The sequence below is a fragment of the Lolium perenne genome, chromosome 3 (assembly GCF_019359855.2).
Source record: "Lolium perenne isolate Kyuss_39 chromosome 3, Kyuss_2.0, whole genome shotgun sequence".
Classification (NCBI taxonomy): domain Eukaryota; kingdom Viridiplantae; phylum Streptophyta; class Magnoliopsida; order Poales; family Poaceae; genus Lolium; species Lolium perenne.
In genome coordinates, this window is record NC_067246.2 from 3571583 (window position 1) to 3587824 (window position 16242).

At 52.0% G+C, this 16242-nt stretch overlaps 1 protein-coding gene across 1 annotated transcript; it reads right to left on the reverse strand.

Moving 5' to 3' along the window:
• Nucleotides 1–6715: 6715 nt before the first annotated feature.
• Nucleotides 6716–9964, reverse strand: LOC127337998 (uncharacterized). The gene has a single exon (XM_051364297.2). It carries the CDS (start codon nt 9962–9964, stop codon nt 6716–6718), a length of 3249 nt encoding a protein of 1082 aa, XP_051220257.2.
• Nucleotides 9965–16242: the final 6278 nt, after the last annotated feature.

The following is a 16242-nucleotide window of genomic DNA, read 5'->3' on the forward strand; positions in this document are numbered from 1 at the left end:
TTTTCTTTCTGTACATAACTTTTATAGAGAAAATACATTGGTGAGATGCTCTTGGTTTTTTTTTTTGCGAAATACAATATAGACGTAGACGCTTACAAATGCGTACATACATTCTTGGCTTATTCCGCTCATCCGCTACTGCTGGATATTAGGTAGAGTAAATCGCACAAACACACGCTTATTGAGGTCAGTGGTAACAAATACACCAAATTTACTCTTAAATTGAAACATGACGTGATGGTTGGTAGGTCGCTTCAAAACTGCCCGTTAAGTTGAAACAATTTATAGCCTATGCCACCGCCGAGTCAACTTACCGTGTGGACTTTTTACTTTTCCCCTGCACCTCACGAGAAATGCATATGTCCCGTGCACGCAATATCCTGTGCATGTTTGTGCCGTTGGATTCATTCTGTTTCATGCTTTGGGATCCATGCTTTCAAATTTCATTATGTTTCATCAAGTTCCGGAAATCTAAAACAGATTGGCGTGCAACGAAACCTGATGATTTTGTGCTGCCCGTGGCTGATGTGCCTCAACCCCGGTCCCTGGAAAACTCCTCGCACCTACCACGGACGGCCCTTCGCCCCTCCCTCACGTCCCTGCTACCGCTGCTCTGGAATCTGGATGCCTCTGCGATCTCCAGCCTACACACGGGGCTCCCAGCGGCCGGGTTGCTACCTGACGTCTCCCCGGAGCGGACCCAACCGCCGTGCTACCGCCAACGACCCTCCCTCACGTCCCCGCTACCGCCGTAGGGACCCCGCCTCCGATCTCCAGCCGCGCGCGTGGCTCCCGGCGCCGGCCTGCTATCTTACGTTTCCCCCGGAGCCAGCCCCGAACCTCCGGGCCTGGCCGACCTCCGCCACCACCGTCCCTTCGCGCGATGCCTCCGCCGGCAGGAGGCTGCACGACGCCCTCCCGTGACTAACACTGCTCCGGCCACCCCAACCTTCCTCCCGGCCGCGCCGCTACGCAACTTGCTCAACCCCCAAGTTTTAAGAAACAACAAATTGGGTTTCTTCCCATGCCATATCTCATACGGCGTCGTCTCAACAAACTTTGGCGGCACTCTATTATGTGTGAAAGCTGCGGTCTCTAGTGCATAACCCCCAAAAGGTAAAGGCAGTTTCAGTTAATGACATCGTAGACCGCACCATGTCCAACAGGGTTCCGTTACGTCTCTCGGACACCCTATTTCTCTATGGAGTTTTGGGTGGCGTGAGTTGTGAAACAATTTCGCAATCACTAAGATGTTTGCTAAACTCGTGACTTAGATATTCTCCTCCGCGGTCCGATCGTAGAAATTTAATCTTTTTGTCACGATGATTCTCTACTTCGTTATGAAATTCTTTGAACTTTCCAAATGTTTCAGACTTCTGTTTCATCAAGTAGATATATCCGTATCTACTCAAGTCCCGAATGGGTCTCCTCAAGAGTCAACCTAAGATTTTGCTCTTCCTCAAGAGCTAGAGAGAGATCCGCAATTTCATTAGCATAGTCATGACTATGACCTTCCAAGGTCATGATGGTCTCATATCTCTCTTCGGCAAGAGCAAGAGCTTCACCTAATTGTTCCATGAGACCCTTAAAGCGCTTATTGGTCTCACCCTTGAGTTTAGACAAGAACTTGTCCATCTCATTAGCCTCTTGTTTCTCCTCTTCATTGATTTCCACACAATCCAACAAAGATGGAGTAGTGGACATGATAGATTTGTTTGGAGAAGTTACCTTAGTGGCTTTTGCCATGAGATAAGTGTGAGAGGTGGACCCGTCCTCGTTGGGGAAGTCGAGTAGGGATGTCGATGAAGAGGAAGGGGTAGCTATGATGACTTGGGCCACACCTACAACTTCATCTTCGTCTTCATCACCGGACATGTACTCTTCATGGGCCACCAACACCTTGTAGCCCTTCTTCCTTAAGTTCTTGTTTTTGTTGGGGACAAACTTGGTTTTGTCCTTGCGAACAAGTTTGCCATCATTGTCCTCCATCTTCTTGAATGGAGACTCCGCGATGAAGTGGTTGGCGTTGCCACAATTGTAGCAAGTTCTTGCTCCTTGAAACCTTGGCTTGGCACCACTTGAGGCATCTCTTTTGTTGCTTGACTTCTTGAAATTCTTCTTGTTTCCCCAAAAATCTTTTGAAGCTAAATCCATAGGCTCATTGAAAGCATACTTGGAGTCTTTGGGGAAACTCTCCTCTTCATCCTCTTCCTCTTCTTCTTCTTCATAGGTCACCGCCTTGGATTTCAACACAAGATTGGGTGACTTCTTCAATCCCCTAGCATGAGCAAGGGCATTCTCGGCATTCTTGTCCAAGATCCCCATAGACAAACTTACTCAATACGTCATTGGAGGACAATTGAGAGAAGTCTGATCTTTGGCGAATTGTTGTTGCCATTTGATTGGCATGGGGGATGATGGCCTTGAGAAACTTGCGATTGATCCAATTGTCATCCATATCCGAACTTCCAAAATCTTTCAAGGTTACGACGAGAGCCATGAGTCTTCGGTAGAAATCTTCGGGTGACTCATCTTCTTCCATCACAAACTCATCGGCTTCATCTTGGGCCACATCATACTTGGATTGTTGAATGCTTGAGTTGCCCATGAATAATTTGTTGAGGTGATCCCAAGCTTCCTTAGCCGTCAAGAATGAACGGATATGAGCATGATTCTCCGAAGTCAAAGATCTTTGAATGATGTGCAAGGCGGCTGCATTGAGTTGATTGTCAATATCTTCTCCTGGAGTCAAATTGTTTGGATTATGAGGATGAAAGCCAGGTTGCACAATTCTGCGCAATTGAGTTGAGGAGCTACAAATATGAGATTGCATTTGAAATTTCCACAAAGCAAACTTGTTAGCATCAAGCATAGGTGGAGGGCCAAGATTGTTAATGTGTGGCATGGGAATGATTTGGGGAGGACCATAGAACACTGGAGGAGGCATCGTGGCATAATCCCCCGAACCATTCCCATGGTAGGTTTATATTTCGCCTAACTACCCTCCTCCTCCGCCTTTGCCTTAGCCGCATTGGCTTCGACATCCTCTTCCATGTTAATGTCATCGGGTTTGGTTCCGATACCACTAACAACGGGAGAGGTGGAGCGAAGTGTGTTGAAACCTTTGGCTTAGGTATGAATTCCGTTAACGCTTTACCAACTGCAGAGCCAATGGACAACTCGAGTTTGGTGATTGCCTTGTTCAAGTCGCCCATAGTGACGGGTGTGTCATCGTCAACGGAGGTAGCTCCACCCTTCGGATCCGAGTATCCCATACCCTCTTAGGCAGTAAAGCCTTAGATAAGAGACGAGGCTCTGATACCAATTGAAAGGATCGATATGGTCGACTAGAGGGGGAGGGGGGAGGGAATAGGCGACTACAAATTTTATCTTTTCTTCGCAATTAAGGGATACAACGATAAAGTAGATTGTCTAGATGTGCACTAGATGGACAATCCTAATGTGACAAGCTTACAAGAGATAATAAGCAACGGTAAACAAGGTAAAGGTTAGAGATAATCGCAATGGTGGACACGAGGATGTAATTCCCGAAGTTCCTTCCCAAGGGAAGTACATCTTCGTTAGAGAGGTGTGGTGCTACAAAGGCTCACCGACTCCAAAAAGGCTCACCCTATTCTACTTGAGCCTCTTCCACAAAGGAAGAGCTCAATCCACTATGAGGTCAACTTGAAGGCATTGACCAAACCTTTACACAAGGTCGGGGCTTCTCCACAACACTTGGAGGCTCCCAACAAGGCACCGTAGGTTCTTACACCAAGATGAAGCACCGGGGCACCAACTTCCGTCTAGGGTTCCAAGAAACCCAAGATGTAACAAGATCCGCTAGGGATTAGTGGGGGGATTTGAAATTCCTTTGGTGGAAGTGTAGATCTAGAGGTCCTCCTTCAATCCACAAAGTTTGAAGGTGATTGGGTCAATGGAGTGGGAGATCAAGTGCTTTGAAAGCTTGTAAAAATGGAGGAGAGAGAGTGTGAGGTGCAGCCACCTCTTGGGGAAGAACTTGGGCTTAAATAAGAGACCTCATAAACCAACCGTTATGCACTTTTTCTGTACCGGCGGTACTACCGCTGGAACTAGCGGTACTACAGCTGCCTATGCCAATCGAGCCGTTAGGTAGCAGCGCAGGCAAAACCGGGTGGTACTACCGTGCTACTACCGCAACGGAATCATGAGCAGTAATACCGCGCGCGGCACCGACCGGTACTACCGTTCCACTACCGCGAGAAGTAGCACTAGATACGTCCCGAGGGCATTTTGGGTGATACCGGCGGTGGTACTAACACTGGTAGTACCGCTCCTGGGAAGGAGGCGGTACTACTGGTGGTAGTGCAGCGCCTACCAGGCAGTAGCAGTACTGCTCCCCAAACACTACAACAGATATGGTGCTCCCCAAACACTACAACAGATACAATGGAAGGATCCAGGACGGACCTGGGCTGGCTCCAAGCTCCAAGCTGCCCTGCGATGAGGGCGACATGACTTTGTTTACTGCATCCACTAAGGTCACCATCGGCAACAGGGAAACTGCATCTTTTTGGAGTGATAATTGGTGCGCACGTGGACCCCTGAAGGTTTGGGCACATGATTTGTACAAGATTGCAACAAGAAAATCCAGATGCATCGCAAAGGAGTTAAAAGACGGTAGCTGGATTCGATCGATCGCAAGACTTTCCACGCCTCTTCAGCTTTCTTAGTACATCGAGCTCTGGGACATCATCGAAGACATGCAGCTCTCGGCTGATCAGCCTGACTCCATCTCCTGGTCTTTGACCAATGACGGTTCATACAGCGCAAGCTCTGCCTACCACGCGCAGTTCCTCGGAAGTCACCCCAAGTTCGCCGCTAAGAAAATCTGGAACGCCCACGCCGATCCCAAGTGCAAGCTGCTCTCATGGCTGGCCCTCCATGGAAAGCTGCTGACTGCTGACATGCTAGCCATCAGGGGTTGGGCCCATGACCCCACCTGTCCCCTTTGCCTCAGCGAGCCAGAAACGGCAAACCACCTGTGCAAAGACTGCCCCTTCACCACTACGATTTGGAATCATGTGCAGCATCATGACAACAACGCGATTGGGCCCGCTGGGTAGAGCCACCATTCCATCTCCGACTCGTGGGATGAGCTTATCATGGGCAAGACCAAGCACGAGCAACGACGCACCAGTAGACGGCTGCTCTACGTTCTTTGGAACGCGTGGAAGGAAAGAAACTGCCGGATCTTCACGGGGTGTAGACTGACCTACATCGAGGTTGCTAATATCGCTGGAGAAGACATTCGATAGAGGGAGCGTGCTTTCGCGACGCCAATCCCGACCGAGGCAAACTAGGCCTTTTGTTTTTCCTTGGTGGTTTTTCTAGCATGTTCCCACCTTAATCTAAACATGCCATTCCTGTACAGCGTTGGCGTTTTTCCTCTTGCTTAATGAATAGGTAATGCTCCTGCCGGTTGATTAAAAAAGAAAAGATATGGTGATCCATCATCCATGACAGTTTTGGGACGACGTTTTCGAAAAACGTCACCGAGCGCTGCGCGGTTTGGCGACTTAGGCGCGCGAGGCGAGGTGAATTTTCTCCCCGAACCGTGCACGATAAGGCCTCCAAAGCGCCTTTATCTCTTTCCCACTTGTGCTCGCCGCCAATCCGATGCTACCGTGGAGAAGGTCCAGCGGGTGGTCCGGTTCGCCCTGATCTACACGTTGACGGCCGCTCCTGCACGTGATCTACCCGCTCGCCACCCTCGTTGACGCCGCGCTACTCCCCCGGCGGCTCTCGTGGTTGTGACGCCGGCTGCAGCAGCTCGATGGCGTGCCCCCTTGTTGGTCCGGTCTCTGTCTCCCTCGTCGGGCCGGTGTGGCCCCGTGTTGGTCCCCGTACTCTGTCGATCCGCCGCCGCTCGTGGCCTCCACCTCCCCTTCCCCTGTTGTCTCATCCGCTGCCAGCCAGGTGACCATGCCAAGGGGCGCCCATCTGATGGTGCTCGATGATGGATCTGCTGGGGCGTCTGTTCGTCGGGGGAGTGGGAGCCACACCAGCGTCATAACGGGTAGGTTATCCTTCTTACCAGCTGAACATCGTCCACAATCTCTTTTCTCGTCACATACATGTGCTTTGTGCTATTGCCCAGTCTAATCTGCACATTACCTTCTCGTGTGATCTAGATAGAGGTGGTGAGATTTTGTTCAGTTTACTCTCTAAGTTAACAGATACAGCTATAATCTTACGCTGAGATAAATATTTTTAAATAGAAGGCCCATCGGCCCAGCTTTATAGATAAAGCCACACAAGCATAAGTTTCGGTACAACACAACACCAACCACACACATAGGACGATAAGTTCGCATACAAGTTCATACAAAGCTCCCAACTCCTCACGGCAAGACCTAACCCACACCACAAGACTCCTGATATCCTGAAAGCTCGATAAAGCCGCTCAAGGTGTAGATGTAGTCCTCATGTCCCCTCAGACCGCGTCCGCGAGTAGAGCCTCCTGACGTCTCCCACCGCCAAGTCCAGCAAGTCCATGTCCCTCGGTCGACTCGTAACCCTCCAAAGACCGCATATGAATAGACATTTGATAGAACACGTCAGCCGGGTTGCCGATCATCTTTCCCTCTATAGCTAGCTTATTGCAAATGTTCCAAAGCAGTCCTCCCAGGCACCACAAAGCGCACACAGTCCATTGGACGGTCCATGGCGCTTAAGCAGCTGCTCCCCCGAGGCGCCCGCCCCTAATCGCCAAGCCGAGGAACACCTTGATCTTAGGTGGAACTCTGGTCCGCCATACATCCTTGAACGATGCAATAGCCGCCCCTTGCGCCAGACGAACATAGACCGAGCTAGTCGAGAAAGCGCCCGAAGGCTCTAAGGCCCAAGACACCTCGTCTTCCGTATGGTCCGTGGGAAGCCCCTGTACTTCCCTGCAGAGATTGTCCCATTCGACCCGCTCTGCAAGACCCAATTGGCGTCGGAAGCGGAGGCGCCATTCCCCTGGCGCCCCGTCGTGCACCCTCGCCCCCTCGACGGTGATGAACGGGGACTCACAGCAACTAAACAGCCTAGGGAATCTCGTCCTTAGTGGACCAATGCCCGTCCACCAGTCCGTCCAGAAGTAAGTCCTCCTTCCGTTCCGCACCCTATGTTTGGCCCCCATTTTGAAATGCCACTTAATCTTTTGTATTGCATTCCAAAATTGGGAGCCATGAGTTGGGACCCCTCCCGCATAGAGGTCCCTGCCCCGCAGGTACTTAGCCCTAATCAGGTCTGCCCATAGACCTTCAGCACCTTGGTACAGCTTCCAGATCCATTTGACCATGAGAGCGATGTTCATGGCCTTGGTGTTCATGACCCCCAGGCCCCCCAACGCCTTGGGTTTACACACCGTGGCCCAATCCACCATGTGGTACTTGCGCTTATCCCCCACGCCTTCCCAGAAAAAATGCGAGCGCGGCTTGTCCATAGCCTTGTGGGTGCCATCATGCAGCAGGTACATGCTCATGGCGAACAAAGGCAGACTAGACAAGCAGGAGTTTGTGAGCTCCAGCCTTCCTGCAGCCCCTGTGCATGTGCCCTGCCATGGCTCAACCCTATGAGCCACGACCTCCGGCAAAAATCCCCAATCTGACACCCTCAGCGGCTTATCACTAATTGGCAAGCCCAGATAAGTGATAGGGAATTTGCCAAGACGGCAGTTGAGTAGGTTGGCCACCCTTTGTTGTGCAGCCGGGGTGGCCCCCATCACCACCACCTCGCTCTTGTCGAAGTTAATCTTCAAACCCGACATATTCTCGAAGCAAAGGAGCAGGGTTTTCAGACTAGCGATACCCACCCCTGTGGGTTCCAAAAGGATCATGGTGTCGTCCGCGTACTGCAGGTGAGTAACCCCTCCCGGGATCAGATGTGACACTAGCCCCCTAACGTGTCCTGCCGCCCTGGCCTTGCAGATGATCGCGGCCAGGCCGTCCACCATAAAATCGAAGAGGATCGGCGAGAGTGGGTCCCCTTGCCTCACTCCACGCGCGTTACGGAAGAAATGCCCTATTTCCCCGTTAACATTGATCGCAGTCTGGCCACCCCTGACCAGTTGCATCAATCTGTGCACCATCATGGCGGAGAAGCCTTTCCGCAGAAGGATCTCTTGGAGAAAGTCCCAATCGACCCTGTCGTAGGCCTTCTCGAAGTCAAGCTTCAGGAGCAAACCCTTTTGCTTCCTGACGTGCAGCTCGTGCACAATTTCATGTAAGGCCAGCGCCCCCTCGTGTAGGCATCGCCCCTTAATAAAGGCCGTCTGACAACGGTCGATGACCCTATGCGCAACGGGAGCTAGTCTAATCGCGTAGGCTTTCGCAATAAACTTGAAAATGACGTTAATAAGCGTTATCGGCCTAAACTGTCTAATATGGTCCGCCCCTTTAACCTTGGGGATAAGAGTGATGATCCCATAATTGAGCCGCGCAACGTCAACCCTCCCTAGGGCAAAGTCGTTGAGAAGCTGCAGGAGTGGACCTCGAAGAGTTCCCCAGAACCGTTTGAAGAAGATGACTGGTAGGCCGTCAGGACCTGGCGCCGAATCTTGCTTCATGCTAGCCAGAACTTCGCCTAATTCGTCCGCAGTAAAAGTAAGTTCCAGATCATGGTTTTCCTCCTGGGACACCCTTTGGTTCCCTTCCCAAAGGTTATGTCCCAGAGAAAACCGCCTGGTCTCCCCGACCGATCCCATGAGGCCCTGGTAAAACACATATATGTGTTCCATGAGCTCTCGCTGTTCATGGACCTCCCCTTGTTCCGTGATCAGACGCGGTATCGAACACTTCCGTCTACGCCCATTCGCGATGGCATGGAAGTAGGCCGTGCAAGAATCTCCCCTGAGAGTCCATTGCACGCGGCTGCGCTGGCGCCAGTACTCCTCATCAGCCCTGTCCAAGGCCGATACCTGGTCTTCCAAGTGGTCTCTAAGCGCCCAGCCATCCTCATCCAAGCCAGTGGCGTCCGCCACCTTGTCCAACTCAGAGACTTGCAGGAGCAGGTTAGCCCTGAAGTCCCTTTTCTCCTTTCCCAAATTGGCTCCCCATCCCTTGAGGAATTGACGAGTGTTGCGCGCCACGCACTGCCACTGGTCAATGCAACACCTGTGCGCTCCCCGCTCCTGGATAAAGCTGCCAAGTTTGGCCTTGAGGAGGTCCCCAAAGCCCGGTACGCCAAACCACCAAGTCTGGAAGAAGAATCTCGGCGGTGGGCGCCTTGTCTCTTCTCCGGTAGATAGTAAGAGAGGCGTATGATCCGAGCCAATCCTCGTGATCGCCGTAAGCGAGCACAGAGGGAACGCCGCCTCCCAGGCCGGCGCCACGAGCACCCGGTCCAAAACACACCGTGTCGGCCGGAGTCGTTTGTTGGTCCATGTGAAGCGCGCCCCGGTACGCTCCAGTTCGCGCAAGGCCATATCGGCGATAGCCTCATTAAAGCGTCTCACCCTCGACCAGCTGATGTTGTCATTACTCTTCTCATCAGCTGTCCGGATGAGGTTAAAATCCCCGGCAATGACCACCGGAAATTGGCACCCTGCCACCGCGTGGGTAAGTTCTCCCAGAAACTCATCCGTGCGACGATGATCCGCCGGCCCATACACCAGGAAGAAGCACCACTTCATATTGTTCTTCCGTTGGAGTATGGTAGCCGAGATGAAGAAGGTCCCCTGCCTCCAAGCACCAACATCAAAGCACTCATCACGAAAACCGAGAAGCATACCCCCGGAATGGCCCTCCGCCGGCAGCCAGTTCCAAGCGAACTGACCCCCGAATTCCAGGCTCCGCAGCTCAGTCGCTGAGAAATCCGCTTTGATAGTCTCCTGAAGCCCAATGATGTCCACCCGTTCCCCTCGGATGTAGGATTTAAGTTGTGTTCGGCGCCCCTGCTCACCGAACCCTCGGATATTGTAGATCAGAGCCCTCATTTTGTAACCGTCCGTCGCCCTCTCCCTTTGCGCATCGTGAGCGTGGACCGCCGTCCTTTCCTCCGTGACGGCCTCCCAGTAGTGCACGGCGGGCCCTCCCCGGCCCTGTCCTCTGAACCAGAATCCGGCTGGACCTCAGGTCGCCCGTCGACCTGCGGCGAGGTCCCCCCTTCCCTGTCGGGCTGACCAAGCCGATGCCCCGGTGAGGCCGCCTCCCCGGCGGCCGACCTAGTCTCCAACGTCGCCTCGCGGGCCTCCCGCACCGCCCGTTCCTTTGCTTGGGACGCCGCCACCCTGGCGAGCGCCGCCTGCGCCTCCTCCTTCGGCTGAGATAAATATTTGAACTTGGCCATGGCAAGAGATGGTCATCTTCTCTGCGAGCGTTGTTCTATTTTAGCCTATAATGTGATGTGGAAAAGGCGAGGGGTCATCTCGTGTTGTTACATTCTCTTTTGATGTTCATGCTTCAGAAAGCTAATTGCTCATACTACCTATTCATATAGATTGGAACGGTCCGTTAGTACTTAAAATTAGCAACTAGTGCAACCCTCCAGCCATGTGGTATTTAGTTATTAGATTCTGATGCTTATTTCAGCCATGCTAGTCAAGCAGCAAAGATTCTTCCCTTGTAACTGCAGCTAGCTGTAATATGATTGAACACAAAAACTCAATGTCAGTACAAAAACGTTGTGCCCTGTCAAATTATGATTTGGCTATTTTGCCCCTAATATGTCAAAATAATCTAGAAAGGGGACATGGGGCGCGCCTTGGCACGCGGGAAGCCACGAAGGCGACCACTGCCCCCCTGCTCCGCGAGGGACATGGGGAGCGCCTTGTCACGCGGGAAGCCACGAAAGCGACCGCTGAGGCGCTGTTGCCCCCCCAGCTCCGCAGGGGATATGGGGCGTCCCTTGGCACGAGGGAGGCCACGAAGGTGACTGCTGAGGCGCCGCTGCCCCCTGCTCCGCAGGGGACATGGGGCGCGCGGGAGGCCACGAAGGCGACCGCTGAGGCGCCGCTGCCCCCTGCTCCGCAGTGGACATGGGGCGCGCCTTGGCACGCGGGAGGCCATGAAGGCGACCGCTGTGGCGCCGCTGCCCCTGCTCCGCAGGGGATATGGGGCGCCCATTGGCACGCGGGAGGCCACGAAGGCGACCGCTGTGGCGCCACTGCCCCTGCTCCGCAGGGGATATGGGGCGCCCATTGGCACGCGGGATGCCACGAAGGCGACCGCTGAGGCGCCGCTGCCCCCTACTCCGCAGGGGACATGGGGCGCGCCTTGGCACGCGGGAGGCCATGAAGGTGACCGCTAAGGTGGATGCATGGTGCCACAAGTTCGACCGCCAGGCCCCGTATCAGCGATCAGAGCATGGCATGCGACGAGGTGGGCGAAGCACGCGGTGTTGATGGCCTTCGAGCCCTTGGCGGGGGGGGGGGGGGGGTGGCAAGGTGGGCGAAGCACGTGGTGCTAATGGTCGCTGAGCCCCTTGTGGGTCGTGCCAAGCTTGGAGAAGTGTTGTTGATGCCCCCCAAGCCCCGTGCGGGGGTGATGATGCCGCTGGAGCATTTTGAGCTCGACTCGTGCGGGGGAGGTGTTGCCTCCCAGCGCGCACGAGGAGATTTACCGCACTCGACCCGTGCGGGGGAGGTGTTACCTCCCAGCGCGCACGAGGAGATTTTCGCCTTCGACTGCCTGCTGCCGGGGAGACATCTCCTTCGCCACTCTCCCCGGCTCATGTGCGGGTTGCGGGCGCAAGGCACACTCGCCTTTCCTGCAAGAGCTTGCCATGCACATATATTATCCATGGCGCGACTTAGGTTGTTACAAGTGCGACAAAGCCAATACAGCGGCAAATTAGAGAGGTTTAAATGATGGTCGCCGAACCCTCTCCTGGGTGTGGCAAGGCGGCGAAGCACGTGGCGCTAACAAACTCTGATCCCCTCGCGGGGCGCAGCGGGGTCGGGGAAGTGCGTGGCACTGACATCTTCTAAGCCTCTCGCAGCGTAGGGCGAGGGCGGTGAAGCGTGTGGTGCTGAAGACCTCCGAGCCTCTCGCAGCGTAGGGCGAGGGCGGTGAAGCGTGTGGTGCTGAAGACCTCCGAGCCTCTCGCAGCGTAGGGCGAGGGCGGTGAAGCGTGTGGTGCCGAAGACCTCCGAGCCTCTTGCGGTGAAGCGCGTGGCGCTGAAGACTTCCGAGCCCCCTGCGGCGCGCATCGCGGTCGGGGAAGCGCGTGGCGCTGGACTTTTCCTTGCCGCTCACGGCGTAGGGCGAGGGCGGTGACCTGGCCTTGCTATCGGTTGGTGTCCTTCACGTCGGTCCTCGACGGTCGTGGTCTCCTGGTCACACGGCTTCTTGCTAGTTTCCCACATACGGCGCCAGATGTCGTAGCATAGAGGCTAGGCAGTAAACTTATGGCACCCCCCCGTGCAGCTATAAAGACCTACAAGGGGTGCGCGGGATATAAGCGGCGGAGACACGCGTGCCACGTCGACGCCCAACGCGAGGCTACCTCCAGATAGCAAAGTCTAACAAGCATGGCAAACAGTTCGACCAAGCTCTCATATCTTTCCGATTTCACCCCCCCCCCCCCCCCTAAGAATGGAGGGAGGTCCCCTCTATTTATAGGAACTGGAGGGTAGGGGTGTGAGATTACAGTTTTGCCCCTCGGGCTACAACACATGAAGAGGGGTACATTGGTCTTTACAGGGAATCTTATGAGAATATTCCTCCTGAAAATTCCGACTAAATATCCTCCGTCGAGTAATGTTTGTCGGGTCATGTGGAACGGACGTGATGGCCCGTGCGCTAGGTGTTCCTGGCGGTAGCACGCCCTCTGCGCCGCACGTACCATTTCCCGCTAGGGGCTGATCCCTCCAAGGCTCCAGGGGTGCCGCAGGGGGCTGGGCCCTCCGGAGGTAGTGGCGTCAACGTGTTGGACGTGTCCCTGCTGCATGGTCGACACCCCCACGAGGACCTACACCGATGGCACCCGCGTGCTTAGCGCGTGTAGGGCCGATGTCTTGTGGGCTCTGCCACGGTGGTACTTGCGCAGGGCACGGTGCCGCACGATATGCGTGGGCAGTGCGGGAACCCTCCTCCAACACAGACTATAAAATGAACCTCAGTTTCTGAGTTACAGTCAAGTTCAGAAACTCGCAATTTGATCAGAAAACTAAGCATTATGATGTTACGGTGCAGTTTGACATGAAAAGAGGAATGCAGTGCAGCTTCTTTGCTGGTCACATCTTTAAGCAACTGGTACAAGACGCAGTGGGAACAATGGCGCAAGCATCCTTCTATTGATGCAATAGCCTGATCAGGCTGAGAACCGAATGGCAGCTTATACAAACAAAAGTCAGCAGAAGACTACCATCAACCTATGCCACCCGCCCGAAGCGGCCTCATCCTCTGAATTCTTGACTGCAGCTGTTGGCTATCGTGTTATCAACTTCGAGCATGGACATCTCCGCTTCGGTTGTGATCCCAGTTGGCAGATTGGCTTGAATCAACAGTCAGTTGCATCCGTATGAAGTTCAAGTCGTGATGCCACAATTGTATGGATTTGATACCTTGTATGCTCAGGAGTTGTAACCTGCGTCGTGTATGCATATTGGTCAGAAAATATTCAGTTGGCAATGTTAATTCTTACAGAATATATTTTTTTCTTTTTTTTTTCGAATTGAGGAGCCCAAAGCTCCCGATTTCATTTAAAATGAAACTGATAACGCAACATGTTATAAGTTTATGCTAAACAGCAGCCACCACTCACACCCGAAATCTGAAACCAACACCCAGAAGCATCCAGCAACTAGAAACTAGCCGCTACTCCCTTACAAAAACATAGTCATAACTAGATCAACATATCCATAGAACTCCTTTTATTACAACACAAACAAACTCAGCAACTGGAACAACTTCCTTTTTGTTCTTTCTTCCTAACTTCCAGCGATCCTTTTTCTTGCGGGAGCCCAGCCATTCCTCATGCTGAAAGCTTTGAGCGCCACCTTAGTTAACAACTGCGCTGCGATGATTTGATGCCGACGCACGTTTGGTTTCTGCAAACGAGCCCAATGAGCAAACCAGTACGAAATCTTATGAACAACACTACCAGGATCTAAAATTTTATCTCTATCAAAAACTACAGCATTACGTGTTTTCCAGATCGACCAAATGAGAGCAGATACCCCCACAGCTACTACTGTCCTAACTTTACCAGGAAAATTCCAAATCCATCGTCCAATATCATCAAAACCATCAGGATTACTAGATAGACAAAAAGTACATTTGATAACACCCCATAGGTATCGAACCATAGCACATTTGAAAATTCTTACACAATATAACAAGTAAACAACTAACCTGTTGGATTGACTAATGAAAAAAAGACTCGAGTGCTATGTTCCTTAGCAGTCCTCGACCATCCAGCGCCACCTGAAAACTATGAAGGACCAGGGGGAGTACCGTCTCCATCATCTCTCCCAACTGTGCTTCGTCATATATTTGCTCCTCTTTTGCCATGTCCCATGCATGCTCCAAACAATGGCCGTAAGTGTTCCTCTTAAATCGCAGGACCTCCTTTCCAGCATTGGGGCCTCCTGGGTAATAGGTACTTCCTCTGTAGAACATATCCAGGTATGGGTTTTGCCGTATCTGGAAGTTCCAGTTTGTAGGGAAGTCCAAATTATTCATCACATCTTCATACAACAGATAATCCTGCCTTTGAAGTATGTGATGTGAATAATTATAGAGACGAGTAAAAAGTTCGTTCTTGTCCGTGGCCCAAACCAGTGAGCAATGATGCTGAATGACATAGGAAGCCAGGTGTCCTTCTGTTCTCATTAGGCTGAGGAGTTCTTGTAAATCAGGTGGCAAGGAGGCCAATGCCCCATTGAAAATGGTTTGTCTGAATATCTTTTCGACACTTGCGTAGTTCATCTGTGCTAGATTGTAGTCGTAGTCTGTAAAGAATGCTGCATACAGAAAAGGTCGTCCGGACTGTGTGTCGACTATAACATTCTCAGCCTTCAACTCCAAGAAGCACATCATGTTAGTTTCAGGGTCTGGCATAAACTTCAGCAAACGTCTCATCAGCTGTTGGACTTCTTCAGTCAGACCAATGCGCCGATGATTTGGATATCCAGGAGGTGCTATTACCATGGTTATGGGAATCCTCCTGACATATTCAGACAGTGGCACATACATACTCCCTTATTGACAATAGACGAATTCCTGGGTATATGAGAAATTTGAAATACATCAAAAACCAACAAAAACATGCGAACGTAACTGAAAATCGTCGAAATGCAAATAAGCTGGTGATCATCGGGATGTGCAATGTCGTTGAGCAGCAGGCACCACCAATAAACTAACTGCACAATTTGCTGCTGCTAGCAATGAAAAGCATATCATACATCCCTGTGCTGATTTCTACATATTGCAGATTTACAGAGACTGAAGCAGAACCAATCTGCTAAGCAATCGTGGAGGAGGTTTCAGGTTAAACCTGCAGGTGTGCGTGTTGTAGTTGTGTAGACTTCATTTAGACATTGGTGGCAGATTTACAGCTAATTTCTACATATTGCAGATTGACATCCCCTGACGGTATACAAGGATTCAGTGACACCGTGACCGTCAAGTATGTGCGGATCTGAGGGCAACGCTTCAGCCCGGTGCTTTGGCCCAATATAGTACTAATTGCCCATTAAAAATTAGAAAAGTATTAAATAAGTAGTACTCGATTAAAGCATTAATACATGGGCCGGCCCTGGGCTTGATCCATTTCGGGTTTTTAACTAACAGGTGCGAGATGGGAGAGATTTTTTTTGTCGTGTAGCTGGGCAAGATGGTGTATTCTCAACAACAACAAAAAAAGAAAAAAAAAACTGAGCAAGATCGACACGTTCATCCAATTACGGGTGTGTTTCGAATGGGTGGTAAACACATCTATGTTCAAAGCGAGATGTTTGGGAAAGGAGAGAAGAAAAATGAACATGAGGATCCGCTGGGGCAAGAACAAGTAGAACTTGCCTTAAAAAAAACAAGGAGAAGACCAACCAAGCGCATAGCTTCATTCCAACAAGATTATTCGGAACCGTGATTACCACGGGTATTGATTAGCGTAAAATACGACATCACCTTGTGTCTTGCACAAGAGAATCTGAGACGCAGATGCAAAAGCTTACCTGTGACCCGGCCGAGTTGGCCGGAAAAGGCTGCGAAAGGAGGAGGGAGACTCGCCGGAAATGGCCTCGCCGGAGAGCGGCCGCCTTGCAGTTCA

Excerpts from the sequence above, each read along its gene's own strand:
- LOC127337998 (XM_051364297.2), bottom strand. The coding sequence starts at position 9,964 with ATGAGGGCTCTGATCTACAATATCCGAGGGTTCGGTGAGCAGGGGCGC.